Below are 17,095 nucleotides of genomic sequence, written 5' to 3'. Positions count from 1 at the left end.
AGGCAAATAAACTGTACAGGTCTGGTGGTTGATCTACTCTCACCAAAACTGTCCCCTCCCCCCCCCCCCCCCCCCCCCCCCCCAAAAAAAAAAACCAGACCATTGAGAAATGGATTATCTTTACAACGAAGTTTTCAAATGTAAATTTAATTGTATGAGTTTTTGGCTTAATTTTTGCAGTTGATGACTTTATGTTCATGCCGCAAAATTATTATTAAATGGAAACTTAAACTCTTATTTTCACCTTTCAGGAAAGTACGCCATGCGAGACTTAGTCAATCGTCTTCCTGGAGGCAACACAACATTACTGTCTGATGACACAGTGGCAGCGATCTGCTGTACTCTTCATGAGGTCACCAGTAAGAACATGGAGAATGCCAAGGCACTTGCAGATTCAGGAGGAATTGAAAAGCTGGTTAATATTACAAAAGGCAGAGGAGAGAGGTAGTTTCTTCTGGACACATAGCTTGTTTCATAGATGCCATTTTTATCCTTTATGTTCTAGGATGTATTAAAATAAGTGAAGCACTCTTTCACTATACTACTACCATAATTGTATAAGTTTAAATGTTTCCCAGACTATTGGATTATATTCCTAACTCTTAAATACTTTGCAGGTATTCAATGAAAGTGGTAAAAGCAGCAGCTCAGGTCTTGAATACATTGTGGCAATACCGAGACCTTCGTAGCATCTATAAAAAGGTAACAACATGGAAATCTCCTAATAATTAGTTTGATAGATGTCTGCTGTGTATGTATTTTAAGGTCATTTTGTCAATTTGGTTGGCATGATTTCTCTCCACTGCAGGATGGTTGGAACCAGAATCACTTCATTACCCCAGTGTCCACATTAGAGCGTGATAGGTACAAATCTCATCCTACTTTACTCACGGGTAACCAGCAAGTGTCACCTATTATCCAGTCAGGTTAGTAAAAAGTTAAATTCTCTCACTTAAAAGTCCCTAATTTGTAATTTCATTCACTTTGACAAATAAGCCATAGGGTACTCTTCTTTTGTTGCGGCTTGTGAGGTGACCTATGTCTACAAAAGTGAACTAAATGATCTACGAGTTGGGATAACCACCACTCAGAGTTTTTTTTTTTTTGTATATAATGCCTTCATTTTTCACTATCTTCTCATTTACTAAATTCTGTACTTGTCAGGTGGATTTAATACTTTCCTGCAGTGTGTGTTTCACTGTCTCACAGACACTTCAGAAAAACTTTTTTTTAAATGTTTATTTTCCCCAATCTTTTGTATGCATATTAAGCAAGCTCTTTCTGCCTAGTATGTTTATAAAAGAGAGAAAAAAATCTGTAGAGCAGATACCGGAGGAAACTGCTTTGTCATGTGGAGGAACAATTGATTCATTATGAGGTGCAGATTTACTTAATAATTTAAAATTACCTGATTTGAAATTAAGATAGATAGATAGATAGATCTTTATTGTCATTGTCACTTTTAAGCCATTTTCTTACCAAATTATATGTCAGTATTCACCAAATAGGTTATGCTGACAAAGTAGTCTCTATATATCAAAAAGTACAATGGTAAAAATGCACTTGTTTAATAATATACCGTTGATGAATGTTTACATCCACTCTCTGAATATACAGTAGATATACATAAACACATATAGTCTCTGTATCAAAACACAGTAGTGATTTTGAACCAAGCAACTGGTCTCAGAGTTAGAATGGTACAGTGAAAAATGATAATGTGCTTAACAACCTTGACTCAAGACTTATAATAAAGAGCTATCCAAAAGCATACCTCACATTTCACATAATTGTTGTTCCCTTACTGACAGGTAAACTGTTCCTATCATCATTAAATCATTTTTTCTATTGTAATATACATAAATTTGCATTGTATTCAACTTAATCTAATATTTTTGGGTTTAGGAAAAAAGTAATTTTAAAAATTCCCTGGTTTTCTTACAGCTGGTAGTGCAACATCCTCACCTGCCTTGTTAGGAATAAAAGAGCAACGTTCTGATTATCAGAGAACACAGCCATCTATGCAATTTTATAACTACCAGGGAGACAACAATGTACATAAAGGTGTATATACAGGTAAGAATATATTGCTATTTTATTTTCTGGTTCTAAACAGACCTGGAAAGAACTATTTGACTTGCTTTGTTTGTTAATACATCATGTGCAATTCAGATCAAAAGCAAAGATATATTTATAATATTTATAGGGAATAATTTAAAATATATTTTTCTGTTATTTTCCTTTTGCAAAATAAGCAAACACCTAGGCACTGTAAAAACAAATTTTGTTTTTTTATTTGTGCTACAGAGTTTGCAATTACAGTGTTTAAACGAAAGATACACTGGAAACCTGCATTGCATTCTTAAAATTTAATGAACTGCATATTTTGTTTTTTTTTCTTGACCAGAATCATTTAAATGCCCCAGTATCTAAAGCACAGATAGAATCATCCCCAACTGCATCTATTTTTGAAATGCAGGTTCGGATTTGGCTAACATGTACATCACCATTAAACAATATTACTTCTTTGTTTTTTGGCTGCTCTTGTTTGGGATCGCCACCACGAATCGTCTGTTTCCATATTTTCCTGTCCTCTGCATCTTTAGTCACACCCACCACCTACATGTCCTCCTTCACCACATCCATAAACCTCCTCTTAGGCCTTCCTCTTTTCCTCTTGCCTTACAGCTCCATCTTTAGCATCCTTCACCCAATATACCCAACTTCTCTCCTCTGCACATATCCAAACCAATGCATGTTTGGCTCTCTGACTTTGCCTCCCAACCGTCCAACCTGAGCTGACCCTCTAAAGTATTCATTTCTAATCCTATCCATCCTCGTCACACCCAGTGCAAATCTTAACATCTTTAACTCAGCCACCTCCAGCTCTGTCTTCCTGCTTTCTGGTCAGTTTCACCGTCTCCACCCATATAAGTAGCTGGTCTCACTACTGTCCTGTAGACCTTCCCTTTCACTCTTGCTGGTGCCCATCTGTCACAAATCTCTCCTGACATTCTTCTCTACCCACCCTGCCTGAATCCTCCTCTCCATCTCTCTTCCAGTTGATCCCAAGTATTTAAACTCATCTACCTTCGCCAACTCTACATCCTGCATCCTTACCATTCCTCTGACCTCCCTGTCATTCACAGACATGTATTCTGTCTTTGTCCTACTGATCTACATTACTCTCCTTTATAGGGTATATCTCCATCTCTCCAGGGTCTCCTCAACTTGCTCCCTATTCTTGTTACAGATCACAATGTCATCCGAAAATATCAATAGTCTAATCTCATCCATCAATCTGTCTGTCACCATTGCAAATAAGAAAGGGCTCAGAGCCGATCCCTGATGTAATCCCACCTCCAGCTTGAACGCATCCATCACTCCTACTGAAGACCTCACCACGGTCACACTTCCCTCGTACATATCCTGTTGTGGTATAGCGGGTCCACAGCTCCCGTTCAAAAGGCCCGTTTTAAAATAAATAATCACGCTCGCGACTTAGCGAGGGGGCGTGGTGGTTGTGTGGCTGAAGCAGTTCTCAGGGTGATTTGCGATGTCGGGTTTCTCACCTAAGTACACAGAGACCGCCTGCATCCGTGATTGTTTCCGGGACTGCTGATTTGCCGCAACTGCTATGCCCTCTCGATAAATAGAAGCGCGAGTCGGCGAAGGGAGAGTAAAAAAAGCCGGTGTGGGAGAACGATCGAGCGAGCAAGAGCAGGCTCGAATAAGAGAAAGCAGGCAGCTGGGAAGTGAGCCCACGAGGGGAGTGTTTGGACGACACCCAGTGGGGCTGAAGGAAGCGGTCACTCCAGCTGAGCGATTTAGGAGCTGGAGTGACCAGTAGAAGAGACAACTGACCGTCAAAAGGAGCGGGAGTCGAGGAGGCTTTTGGCTGGTTTAGCCCCAGCGTGAGCGCCTTGGCCGCTGGGGAAATAACCCAAGTCTCGGTCTGGTTTGGAGCCTGACGTAGCCAGGGATCGGAGCGCTACCAGACCAGAGTGAAAGGCAGCTGTTCCTGCAGGTAGGCAACTGTCCTGTTGAGCAGCCCAGATGGGAGTAGCAGGGGAGCCGCCATGGTAAAAGAAGACACCGGGCTTTGTGTTTTTAAAGGATTGCTTCCTGTGCTATTTTACCTCGTTGTTTTTGAAGATTTTTCTATTTGTTTTTAACCTCCACTTTTCACTTCTGGTTTTATTGGATTATTTATTTAAAGACTGTTTTGAAGGCACTGCACTTTATCTTGAACACCTTGTTTTGTTGGATTTTTAATAAAAGCACTTTGCACTTTTATACACCATCCCCTTGCTCCATTGTTATTGCCTCACTGCTTAGCTCATCGGTAACATTACCGACGGTGACGGGTTCAAGGGCTCCCGGACAGATAATGGGAGCATGAGCAGAACCCGCATCATCACACCTGTGCAAATCTTACATACTTCTCTGCCACTCCCGACTTCCTCATACAGTACCACAACTCCTCTCGAGGCACCCTGTCCTATGCTTTCTCCAAGTCCACAAAGACACAATGCGACTCCTTGTGGCCTTCTCTATACTTCTCCATCAACGCCCTCAGAGCAAACATCACATCTGTAGTGCTCCTTCCTGGCATGAAGCCGTACACCTCCCTTCTTAACCAAGCTTGATGTTTTTGACAAATGCAGTTTTAGAACATAATTGCACTATTCTTATGAAGGGGAACATTGTGCAAGGAATAAAATATCTTTAAATTCTGAATACAATGCTTAAAATTTACATAAATGTTGCAAATGTTAAAACTTCCCAATAATTGAAAACAAATATTGACCAACTTATTAGTGGCAGCCTAAAAATGCAGATTTAGAGTTTTGAACTATCTATGTCATTCTGAATTATGAAAGGCAAATGGAATTGTTTGTTGCTTTTGAGCACAGAACAAACTGCATTGAAAAAGGATGCTTTAAGGGGAGGATAACATCAGACCACATCACCACATGTGTCTGATCATCCTTAACATTTCACTTAAGCCTAATTAATTTACAGAAAATATCTTAAGGGGTGGTTATTATTTTAAGAGTATTATCAAGCTGAGGATGTTGCAAATGCTTTAATAGCAAGTGAAATTTCAAGTGGTAATGTATTGCCTTGTTATGGTTTCAAAGCTACAAACTTACAGTGGATATTGGCACGTATTTATGTGGCAAACATATCTGTTGGAAAAAGCACTTGGGTACATTTGTGTGCCCTGTATTATTGAAAAAGCACCTATTTGGATGCAGTTTCTGTGACAGAATAAATTTAGCAGTGGAACATTGGATTGGATGTACAATTGGGGGATAAGGTTTGGTCATATCCAGCACTCAAGTACAAGAGAAGTAAAACTCAATGTTTTCAATTCAAAATAAATACAGTATGACTGTGAGTGTGTATGCAACAGACTACAGCAGACAGAATATCATCTTAAATAATGAAATGCAGCAGGTTAGCAGCATTGGTCAACAAGCCCAAAGCCAAGCTTAAGTTATATTGATCAAATGCATGCAAGGAAGCATATATTAGAGCCCAGGCTTACACATACTCAACACACAACACTGAATAGATCATTCAGTGCAGTGGACAGTCATAAAATAAAACTAAATATGGACATAAAGATTAAAAAATGACTTTTCTATATTTAGTCTACCACTGCATGCAGCCAACAAGGCTACTAAAATATTACTGTTAATGTACTGTCAACTTGATTTTTAGATATCAAAACACAAAGTAAAACTGCACCAAGGCTAGTGTTTGATAGTGCAAATAAAAAATATAATTTTTACATATACTGCACTGTACTCTCATGAATTGTGATTTTACCATTGATTACTTTTATAACAGTTACTTTAAAAAATGAAAAAAAAAATGTTGCAAAACAAAACATAACCTGAGGAGAAACAGTACACACAAATACAGAGAGAACTGTAAGCCCTGTGGTGGGAGGCTAACAAGTTCTAGTGCCATGTAAAGTGAAGTCCATCACAAAGTCTAAAAAAGCACCTCCACATTTCACCTTTAATTCTTGTAGGCAATGATTCGATTGATCTATCCTGATTTGGACACCCCTAGCTCTATAGGGGAAGTATCCACAAGCTCTTCAGAGGCAAAGGGGCACATAATCACAAGGCGCAAAGCTTAAAGATAAGAACATTTTATTATGCACACAACTTTTCATTGTTGTTTTAAATTTCCAGCAAATAAAAATCCAGCTGTTTTCTCTATAGTGACTATCTGAGATGAAAAAAGCAATAAACTAGCAGCACAGGATATTTTTTGTATGCACTCTGCCAAACATGAATTGTTAGTACATACAGCTTGATTATGAGAGTACATTGCTCTGTACTGTATTTATCAGTGTGCTTTTATTCCTGGAGCTTTAGCCATGCCACTCAAAATCGCAGTGGATTTACAGTCAAGAAAATTGATACAATTTTACATTTTTGTACTGTAAGACAAAAGTGTGTGTGATATATATATATATATATATATATATATATATATATATATATATATAATATACACACACACACACACACACATTTAAAAAAAGAATTCATGCTTGGAGGATTAATGTGTCTGTGTGTGGCAGTGACCATGTTTGGATGTCACTTGCATATATTATCACTTTCATAATAAACCCAAATAATTAGGAAAAATGGCCTTCATATATAATGTATCATTTTACTCATGCATTACTTAAAGTACAGAAATTATATATTTTTTCCAGTGTTCAATGACATGCAGTCAGTGGTATAAAACCAAGAATAAATTAGGGTATTTAAAATTAAATAGCCTGTTGGCAGCCTATTTCCTAATTAAGCTAAGAAAGGTCATTATAATGAAAATAAAATTCCACAACATGCTAAATCCACAATAGAAACAAGGACAAATATTAAACCAACTACTTGATATACACTGTTTTCAGTGTGAAAAACTTTTTTTTTAATTTAATTTATGTCTGTTTTTTTTCTTCTTCCCAAATAGGGTCTGGAAAGCCATCCCCATTTTTTATAGGTTCATATTCATCACCAGCAAGGGAAGAATCCAGAAGAACACAGGTAAAAAGAAATAAAATGTATATAAAGTTTTGAATTACCCAGATATTTTTGAAAGACAAATATTTTAAATTAAGGTACCAGTGATTTAAGTGATTTAAAATATAGAGCCAAGACATTACTAATGTTTCAAATGGCTATTACAGCTTGAAATGACAGCTTTATTATTCACATATGACTGCAAAGCCCCATTTTCAGCAGCCATTACTCTAGCCCCTAATGGTAAACTCTCTTAGCTCATCCTTAGTCATGATTAGATGCTAATTAAATGAATGAATTAAATGTGATTATTGGAGAAATATTTGTATTTGTTTTATCACATGTAAAGCCTTTTATTCTGTTCCATAAAGTAAATTACCTTTTCTTTGGGTTGTAAGGTACTGATATGTCTAAAATGCAATTATGTGTTAAACAATTACTGAAACAAAAACAGATTTTCTCAGCAACAACACCAGTCTACTGTTGATTTGCTAAACAAAGGTTATTCAATGAGACAGATTTCCAAGAACTGACGGTTTTGTACAAAGTTGTCCTCTACAGTCTACATCAGTGCTCCGCAACCTTTTCCCACCTACGACACACCAAAGTTCTTCCTAGAATTCCGCGGCACGTCAAAAGCTAAAATATATAGCAGTGGCGTAGCGGGGGGTGGGGGTTCCGCTCCAAGCGCCAGCTATTTAGGGGCGTCCAAACCACGGTACTTTTCTTTTTTTTTTTTTTGTTCCTTGAGGAGGCGCAAAAAAAAAAAAATTATTTCAGCTTTGGGGCGTCAAATTTTTCACCGCCTCGGGCAACAAAATCTCCAGCTACGCCACTGATATATAGATATTAATTTAATACACAAATTTTACAATAAATTTTCATTTTTTATTATAAGTATACATACATAAAAACTGTACTATATTTACTTTTATGCAATCTTAATAATTATTATAACATAATGACTGATTAATGTGATACCTGCGCTTGTTTCAATGAACACAAAAGTTTTATATTCGGCTCAATATTTGACAGCGCAACCCGAAGTTCTTGGTCAAGATCTTTTAAGCATGACCGCTTATCATTTTTAATTAACACAAGAGTTGTTTGTCTTTTTTGGCGTAACTGGGATGGTTTGAATTTAGATGGCGATTTAGTTTACTGGGTGCCATTGCCTCGTTTGATAGCTGATCGCCGCAAATGATGCATTGTGGCTTTGGAGCCGTTTCGTCACCACACCACGAGAATCCATATCGAATGTAGTCTTCGTTGTACTTCAATTTTACAATCTTGTTTTTTTTTTTTTTTGCAACACTTGTGCTGGGTTCTTCATCATCTGTAAGTGAAGACGAATCTTTTCCATGTAAAAATTTATCCATATTTAAAGGGGTATAAAACTAAATATGAATCACACGAAGAACGTTAACCATACACAATTCAGCAACACAACTAATGGTAATGAATGATAACTACTGTCGCAAGACGAGTGAATGCGACGTAGCACGACTAATACGTCGGCTTGAATTGAATCTAGGTAAGGGCACGGAGCGCTCTGCCTATCAAAGCATACTACGGAGTTGTCTGGCGACTATGTAGGGCCTACGTCGTAGGCGCCAGGCGATGGGATTTATTATTTCAGAGAAATGACACATAAAATTATGAAACCTTTAAAAGGCTATTTAAGCGAATATTTCATTGCACGTATTCTCGTTATTGTGTTTCTAAGGAGGACCGTTGAAATATTATTTAGTTAGAAAATTGTCTTATTTGACCGCGTCACACCTGTATCGGCTCAAGGCACACCGGTTGCGGAGCACTGGTCTACATGACACTGGTATATTTGGTGTGTACTGATTTAAGAAAGCAGCCAGCTAAGGGCTTGTATATGCGTGTTTCTCAAAGTACAGATTCTGATTTATATATCATCTTGTGTAATTGTGCTTCTGGGCCCTCCACTTCTTTTTCTGTCCTGATTGCTTCCAGTTTGTCTGCTTCTCCCAAGACAGTAGTGGACACCATTTTTATGACATTTTCAGTTTCTTGACAGTCTGCTGCAAGGAATAAACTTAATTTAAAAAAAACAAAAATAGGCTGACATGTTTCTTGAGAGAGCCTTTTTGGTTTGGACATTTTTGAACCCAGAATTGAACTTTATTAATACCAATTTAATCAACTTAATGGTACTTTGATTAAAACATTTGATTTTAAAAAACTTATTTCTGGATAATGCCAAACGTTTGAGCATTAGTGTATATAATACACACATAGTATTGAATATATGTGTTCACTGTCCTGCTCCACTGACAGACTGAGGAGATCGCTCCTCCCTCACACTGTGCAACTCCTCAATTCCACCGTTGTGTAAAACGGTAACATTATGCAATATTATTGACTGTTATACCTGCCTCACACTCTCCACCTTGCACTTTTCAACTTCCACTGTGTTTTTATCACTCTTTAATATTGTTTTTATCAGTATGCTGCTGCTAGAGTATGTGAATTTCCCCTTGGGGATTAATAAAGTATCTATTTATCTATTTAAATAATGTAATCATTATTTTATTGATTTTCCGAATTAATTTCCAAAAATTAGTTTTTACTACTTTACATGAAAATGTATTGATAAATCTAGAAACCCATAACTCTCCCTACCTGGCTGGGGCTTCCATGTCTGTCCAACAGGCACTCCATCATCTGTCTTAAATAGCTGAGCACCGAGTGGTCATCAATTGACAGTTCAGCACCTCTCTTTAAAAACATGTCAAGAATAAATGGCATCAGATGACGTGACTATAAAGTCAATTACTGACCCATGGTGTAAGATACGGTGGTACCAGGTACAGCTATAGGCACCCATGTGTTTGAACGTGGTTTTGATTATTTGACAATCCATGACTAGCACAGAAATCCTGTAGCAGTTCACTGCCCTAGTTCAGGTGAAGCAGGCAGTTCCTCCCAATGTGACTCCTTGAGGTATCTCCATGAAGTGAAAAGTGCTGACTTCCAGTATGAGTACCAGTTCAGTAGATGGTACCTATTTGCCCGTTGAATTCAGTGTCTTTAAAAAGGAAGAATACTCCAGTAGTTGTTCAATTCATACAAGCAAATAACTGTCACATTGAGGCAACCTCCTCCATTAGATCAAACTTCAACTGAATGACACTGAGGTTGGGGGCTAGCAAGTATCCTCACACTCATCTGAGGCCTCTCTTATGTAGTAACTCCAGAGTAAGAGAAAACCTGACTACTGTTATTCAAAATACTTGATTCCACAGACAGTGCTTTACATGCAAGAGAATCCCATTCAACCTCACATATTAATTCTGGTTTCTTCCCTGCCAGAGAAGTAACATACCAAGAGACAGTTCTCATTGCCAAAGTATAATACGTCCAGGTGCGTGCTTTTTTTGCCTGTCCACCAACTTGCATCCGCCTGCAGCTTAGGGTGATGAGCACACGTGACAGCTCTAAACATCTTTTATTAGGCCAGGCTGCCATGGGTACTCCTGTGAAGAGCACATATCTTCAGTCAGGTCCACATCACACTGAAGTCACAGTCCATGGAGAGGGAAGCAGAATGGCACCATTTAAAATATACTTCTTATTTCATAATTTCAATGGCATTTTTTTAAGCTTTATTTTTTTTTCCTTTTGGCAGCATCACCAACTGTATTACAGCCAAGATGAACCAAGCAGAAGAAACTATGACAGTTACAGAATGTACCTTCAATCCCCTAACAGCTATGAAGACCCCTACTTTGATGACCAGATTCGTTATCCTGGTACTTCAGATTACACCTCACAACATCAAGGACTGAAATCTACCACAAACTATGTAGACTTCTATTCAACCACAAGAAGACCTTCCTACAGAGCGGAGCAGTATCCAGGATCTCCTGACTCTTGGGTTTAGTGTTTAAGACTGCAAATTTTTTTGTTTGTTTTTTTTGTCTTTTATTTTTAAATAAACTGAATGTGGATCAGTTTTGTTTAATTGTTTCATGGAAAAGAAAAGAATGTGAGCCAAAGAAGGAACGCCAGCAAGTGTTCAAGAAAAAGGAATCCTGAAAGAATAAATTCAAATGGTACTTGAGAAAAACTGTTTTGCTCTGTCTAGATGTTAGGACATTTTATCTGTAGCTCTTGTAGTTTGGTGAAGGTGTGGGCCATGTGACGAAAGGTCTGAGGTTGAGAAACAAATAAACATGGGATTGTATATGTAGGCCAAATTAATCATTTCATACCTGTGAAGAAACTCTAATGTTAGTTTGTACAGATAAATCTGATTATATTCATTTGCTGTGTTTTATTGCTTTACATAATATTGAGATTGTGTATACCATTGAGTCTTGTACATTTCTTTCATCTGTTGTAAATATTGAAATGCCACATGGTATTGATGATCACCACTGGTAATGACTTGTGCCATGGTAAAGTAAAAATATAATATGGCATAATATACAGAAATTCAAGAGGCTAATGAAATAACACTTTTAGTTTTTAAAAGGAAATTGCATAATTTCAGAGCATAGAGAAATTCTTTATTTTTCCATTTCCTGTCTCTTTCATGGGGATGGTTCACTGCCATTTTCTATGCACATTAAAAAAAGAAATAAATGTGAACATTTCATCCATGGACAACCTGCTAATTGATTTTTTTTTCCAATTATTAAAAAAAATTCTGCTTTATTTTTAATGTAATTCAGGGCAATTTGCCACTTTTGACAAATTAGAATAACCAGAATTTTGAGAAACATTGCGTGAAAGAAAATAGCTAAATCCCAATACTGCTCTGCAAGAGCAATGTTTATACTTGATTAATTTAATGTTGGTCTTGATATACTGTACTTCACATACTGTTTCCATCATTGAGTGACCTGTTATTGAAGTCACATGCTCCAGGCAACTTAGCCAGTCTAAAAAAAAAAAAAAAAAAAAAGCGGATAGCTAAATGCTGGTGGTGCCAGCTTGTAAGTAGAACCTTGTACAGTAATCCCTCCTCCATCGCGGGGGTTGCGTTCCAGAGCCACCCGCGAAATAAGAAAATCCGCGAAGTAGAAACCATATGTTTATATGGTTATTTTTATATTGTCATGCTTGGGTCACAGATTTGCGCAGAAACACAGGAGGTTGTAGAGAGACAGGAACGTTATTCAAACACTGCAAACAAACATTTGTCTCTTTTTCAAAAGTTTAAACTGTGCTCCATGACAAGACAGAGATGACAGTTCTGTCTCACAATTAAAAGAATGCAAACATATCTTCCTCTTCAAAGGAGTGCGCGTCAGGAGCACAGACTGTCAGAAAGACAGAGGAAAGCAAACAAATCAATAGGGCTGTTTGGCTTTTAAGTATGCGAAGCACCGCTGGTACAAAGCTGTTGAAGGCGGCAGCTCACACCCCTCCGTCAGGAGCAGGGAGAGAGGGAGAGGGAGAGAGAGAGAGAGACAGATAAAAAAATCAATACGTGCCCTTTGAGCTTTTAAGCATGCAAAGCACCGTGCAGCATACTTAAAAGCTGCACACAGAAGGTAGCAACGTGAAGATAATCTTTCAGCATTTTTAGACGAGCGTCCGTATCGTCTAGGTGTGCGAACAGCCCCCCTGCTCACACCCCCTACGCCAGGATCACAGATAGTCAGCGCAAGAGAGAGAGAAAGAAAAGTAAGTTGGGTAGCTTCTCAGCCATCTGCCAATAGCGTCCCTTGTATGAAATCAACTGGCCAAACCAACTGAGGAAGCATGTACCAGAAATTAAAAGACCCATTGTCCGCAGAAATCCGCAAACCAGCAAGAAATCCGCGATATATATTTAAATATGCTTACATATAAAATCCGTGATGGAGTGAAGCCGCGAAAGGCGAAGCGCGATATAGCGAGAGATCACTGTATTAGTAAAATTTAGGATCTACCTTATACACGTTGAATTATATGTCAGTAGTTTTTTTTCTAGTGCCTTTGGTGTGTTGCCAGTACTTCAGTTATGTACAGTGAGCTAGGGATCACACCCTTCAGATAGATCACAATGCTATGTTCTGGAAGTGTGGCATCAAAGCCAAAAACTGCATATCCTCAAGTGACCAAAACTTGAGCTTTCAGAATTTCTTCATCAACTTTAACATTTTAGAATAGATAACTTCCCTGCTATGGCATTTGCCAAAATCTGATTATTCTGTTTTATTATGTCTATATTTTAATGTAAGAGTTTGCTACCCTTGTTGCTTAGTGTAGGTATTATCGATTTGTATGTCTTGATACTGTAAGGTAATTGGTTACTACTCTAAGTTCTCTTTCTAACATAGCAATCAGCTAGGTTTTGGACTACAGTTAATCTAAAACTGAATCACTTGGCATATGTTTGCTAAATGGAGCTACACGCCCAACACATGGCTGGCCTTTAATTAGGTATTTAAAGTAGATAGAATGATTGGAAAGAGTTTTGGATCAGTAGCTAAACAGTGTTTGAATCCCACACTAAGAGCAAAATGGTCAAAATGTTTATGAACATTACCAGTTGTTACCTACTTTATAAAGTAGGTGAGGGGTATTCATTCACCTTAAACAGAATCTTCCAGAGTGGTTTCACTCAGATCAAAGACCATGTAGTGTAGATAGGTTGGTAACATTAAATCATTCTTCCTGGAATTAAAGTGAACCTGTTGGTGAACTGGACCCAGTCAGAAGTCTAGAAAACAAACAGATAAATAATATCTTTGTATGTGGCTTATAGCCGGTTAATTTCTCTCTATTTACCTTCTCTTTTCAAGATTGTCACTATTGTAAAAGGTGAAAATCATTAAGTAATGCAATAGTTTTCTACTTTACAGACTGGCTTTATACAAAGCAACTTACAAGACTAACAGAATTGGTTATACGCATACTTTAAAGTATGTGCACAGACAGGCTAAGTGACTTGCAGTGTTGTAGATGGAGTCAGATTTAGGAATGGAACCAGCAATCATTATAAGCTTAAACTCTAGTGTCTTAGCCACTATGCCATATTTCCTGTCCTTAGTTTGTGAGGAAATCAGCATCGTACTTGATGTTAAACAGGGCTGTGGAGTCAGTAGATAAATTCTTTGACTCTGACTCCTTAGTTTCCAGTACTTCTGACTCTGACTCTTCTGTATTTAATATGCTGAAGTATTTTCCATGTTGATTGAAGGAAGGCAACATACACGTCATTTAACCACATACTGTAACTACTGGCTAGGAAGCTGATCCTCTACCGTATTGGCCAGTTAAACAAAAAAATGAAAACAATAAGGTTTTATTTGTTTTTAGCAAGTGGCTATAAAGTAGTAGCATGCATAAAAATCAGGAACAGGAACTTTACCAGTTCAAAAAATATAAACCACATTCTTCTGTAGTTTTAAAACAAAAACAAAGCTTAACTACATGAACAACAGTTTATATATTAAACTTAGAATACAGTTGTAGAGTAGAATAGCTGTGAAATGCAATCCAAAATTCACTCAATGCAATGTTCTAAGAAACAGAATTGCTTCTGCCAGATCTTCTTTCATAGAAGCTCTTAAATCTGACTTGATTATTTTTAGAGCTGAAATAGTCTTTCAACACTGACTTGGGTGGGTGGCATTGCTGTTACAGTTCTGGCCACATCACTAATAATCTCTGGATCAACAAGGATGGCTAATTCTTCTACAGTCAGTTTCGATGAGTGATCATCAACTACTTTTAATTCTTTAAAAAAACTCCTGCTGGAATCTCTATTTGGACATTTTACTGGTCGTTTATCTTTCAAGCATAGGTGATGTCGGTTTGTTTTTGAAACTTCCATTTTGTCCAAGTAGGAATCAAAGTCTAATTCTTCATTTGGAGAGGATGAACCTGAGTTACCAATACTTATAGTTTCCTCCAGTGGTGGTATTCAGGTAGTAGTAATCCCTTCATGTGAACTGCTACATCACAGAGTGCCTTTTTTTCAATTAGCAATCTGGTCACTGCTCAACAAAATTTGGCTCATTGGATCAACATAAATAGCAGCTAACAAGATTTGATTATCCAGTAAGAGACTCTCTCTTTTCTTCATTGAAGATATGATGCCATCAGCTATTAACCCTCCACTTTTGTTCAGGCAGTATATCAAACTCTTCCATTCCAAGGTGTTAAATCTTCATATTGCAACCTCTTGGTGACAGTAAAGGGGTAAGAAAGTAGACTTTCCAGTTGTTTTACTTGTGCCTACTGGCTTTCGGTTAATAAAACATTTTCATTGTCCAGTTCTTCAAGAAAATCTTTTAGTTCAAGCAAACACTTTACCATCAAATAAGTGCTTCCCCAGCGTGTTGTTTGATCTAAAATGGCTCCTTTTCCTGCATGTCTTTTCAAAATGGCATCTGTTTTAGGAGCCCTGGCTGCAACGCTTACCTCAATTTGCCAATTAGAGTAGCTGCATGACGATCTTTCAATCCATCTCTTATTGCAAGTTGCAGAGTATGAACAGCATGATGCATATGTTGAATAGTAGTAAGCTTAGATGCTTCTTCAGCAATGTTATCCAAAATTTCACTATTCTCTTCGGTTTCACTTTCTCCAATACTTGCAGAACTGTCTTCCTCTAATATCTGTTTGTCACTTTCTTCATCTACTTTATTCATTTTCTCAATTGTGCTTAACATTAGAAGCATTATCTGTCACAATACATGGAATCTGTTCCTTTTTAATTTCAAAATCTTCTGAAACAGGTGGTGTGCAAAGTTATGCTAAAGTTCAGCCCAGGGTGGGAGCATATGTGGAGAGTTCAGACAGAACCCCTGAACACACATCGGGCCGTAGCACACACCTACATTATTACACAATTGTTAAACACATTGTATCTGAAATAAAAACACTTTTTGTAATGCTCCATAATCCAGATTACAGTATGTGAATGTCTGGTTGTATAATAGCTCAGCTGAACTTCACACTAGTAGTAACACAACTATGCACTGGGCTTTATTCTAACTTTAGATAAGTACTTAATTATGACTATTGTTTGTGAAATGGGACATTTGAACTTGGTGTATTTTTTTTCATTAATATTTAAATTTATTAGGAGTCTGAGTCGGTACGTTTTTGCCAACTCCACAGCCATGATGTTAAATACTGTATGATATAAAAATTATGATTTTAAACAATACCAGAAGTCATCCAAGAAATTAAGAATCAAGCCCAGTTGCAGAACACTCTTTTTAAACTCTAAAAGGCAGGAAGAGCAAGAATGTTGTGAGATGAATACGTAATGAAAGTTGTAATAGCAGACTTTCGGTTTGTAACTGGTATCATTCAGTAGGAAATGTGGTCATTTTAATTAGATTAAAAAGAACAGATAGTTATAAAATAGCTATCATACCATGTCTTGACAGCTGCTGCTTCAGTCACCACATATCCCATCCTGCCTATAAACCTGATGTTTTCAGAAAGAAGCATCTGGAGTGAGCAGGAGTGTCTGTACAATTAGGCAACTCTATTGTCTATGTGGATTTCCTATGTACAGTACATTGAACTCATGACGTCTGTTCTCATGATAAGAGCTGCATTTTGTGCCCCTACATGGGAAAATAAACCAGCATTAAAAAGTAAAGCCAAGTGCAATTTTCTTCTCACATTCTTAAGTATCCTTTCAGTGCTAATGGGGTGGTAGTTAGTGAAAGACTGTGGTTTTTCAGCACAGTGTATATTTCCTATTACTTTCTTCACTTTAGGGTTTGGGAACATCCCAATGTTGCTTCAGAATGTAAGATAAACACACTTTTTGATATAATATTCCTGGCTGAAGATAGGAGTCAAATGTGCAGATTTATAACTAAAACAAACGTGTGGCAGTAGTAGTATCAGGGTTCAATGCATCAAAACCCCAACAACAGAGGCACCATAATATCTGCTATGTATCAAAGTCTGTCAGATTATACCCTGTGACCATATCCTGAAGCTGAAATACAGTATGTGGCAAAACAATGATCCCAAACGCAAAATTAACTGCACATTACAATGGAAAACAATGTAAATGTATGAAATCCCTGATCTAACCCACACTGAAA

General features: G+C 37.5%; 1 protein-coding gene across 2 annotated transcripts in view; it reads left to right on the top strand.

Moving 5' to 3' along the window:
* The window catches only part of pkp4 (plakophilin 4), a 320,626-nt gene extending 308,933 nt beyond the window's left edge, over positions 1–11,693 (top strand). For both annotated transcript variants that reach the window (XM_028806438.2, XM_028806436.2), the window contains exons 18-23: positions 252–444; positions 618–702; positions 809–926; positions 1,945–2,076; positions 7,003–7,076; positions 10,711–11,693. In XM_028806438.2, the coding sequence (XP_028662271.1) occupies positions 252–444; positions 618–702; positions 809–926; positions 1,945–2,076; positions 7,003–7,076; positions 10,711–10,965 (857 nt within the window). In that variant the 3' untranslated portion in view covers positions 10,966–11,693. The remainder of the gene's footprint in view (positions 1–251; positions 445–617; positions 703–808; positions 927–1,944; positions 2,077–7,002; positions 7,077–10,710) is intronic.
* Positions 11,694–17,095: the final 5,402 nt, after the last annotated feature.

This window comes from Erpetoichthys calabaricus, chromosome 8 (genome assembly GCF_900747795.2).
Source record: "Erpetoichthys calabaricus chromosome 8, fErpCal1.3, whole genome shotgun sequence".
Lineage (NCBI taxonomy): Eukaryota > Metazoa > Chordata > Cladistia > Polypteriformes > Polypteridae > Erpetoichthys > Erpetoichthys calabaricus.
Note: the sequence above shows the minus strand (reverse complement) of the source record. Positions and strands in the feature narration are given on the sequence as shown.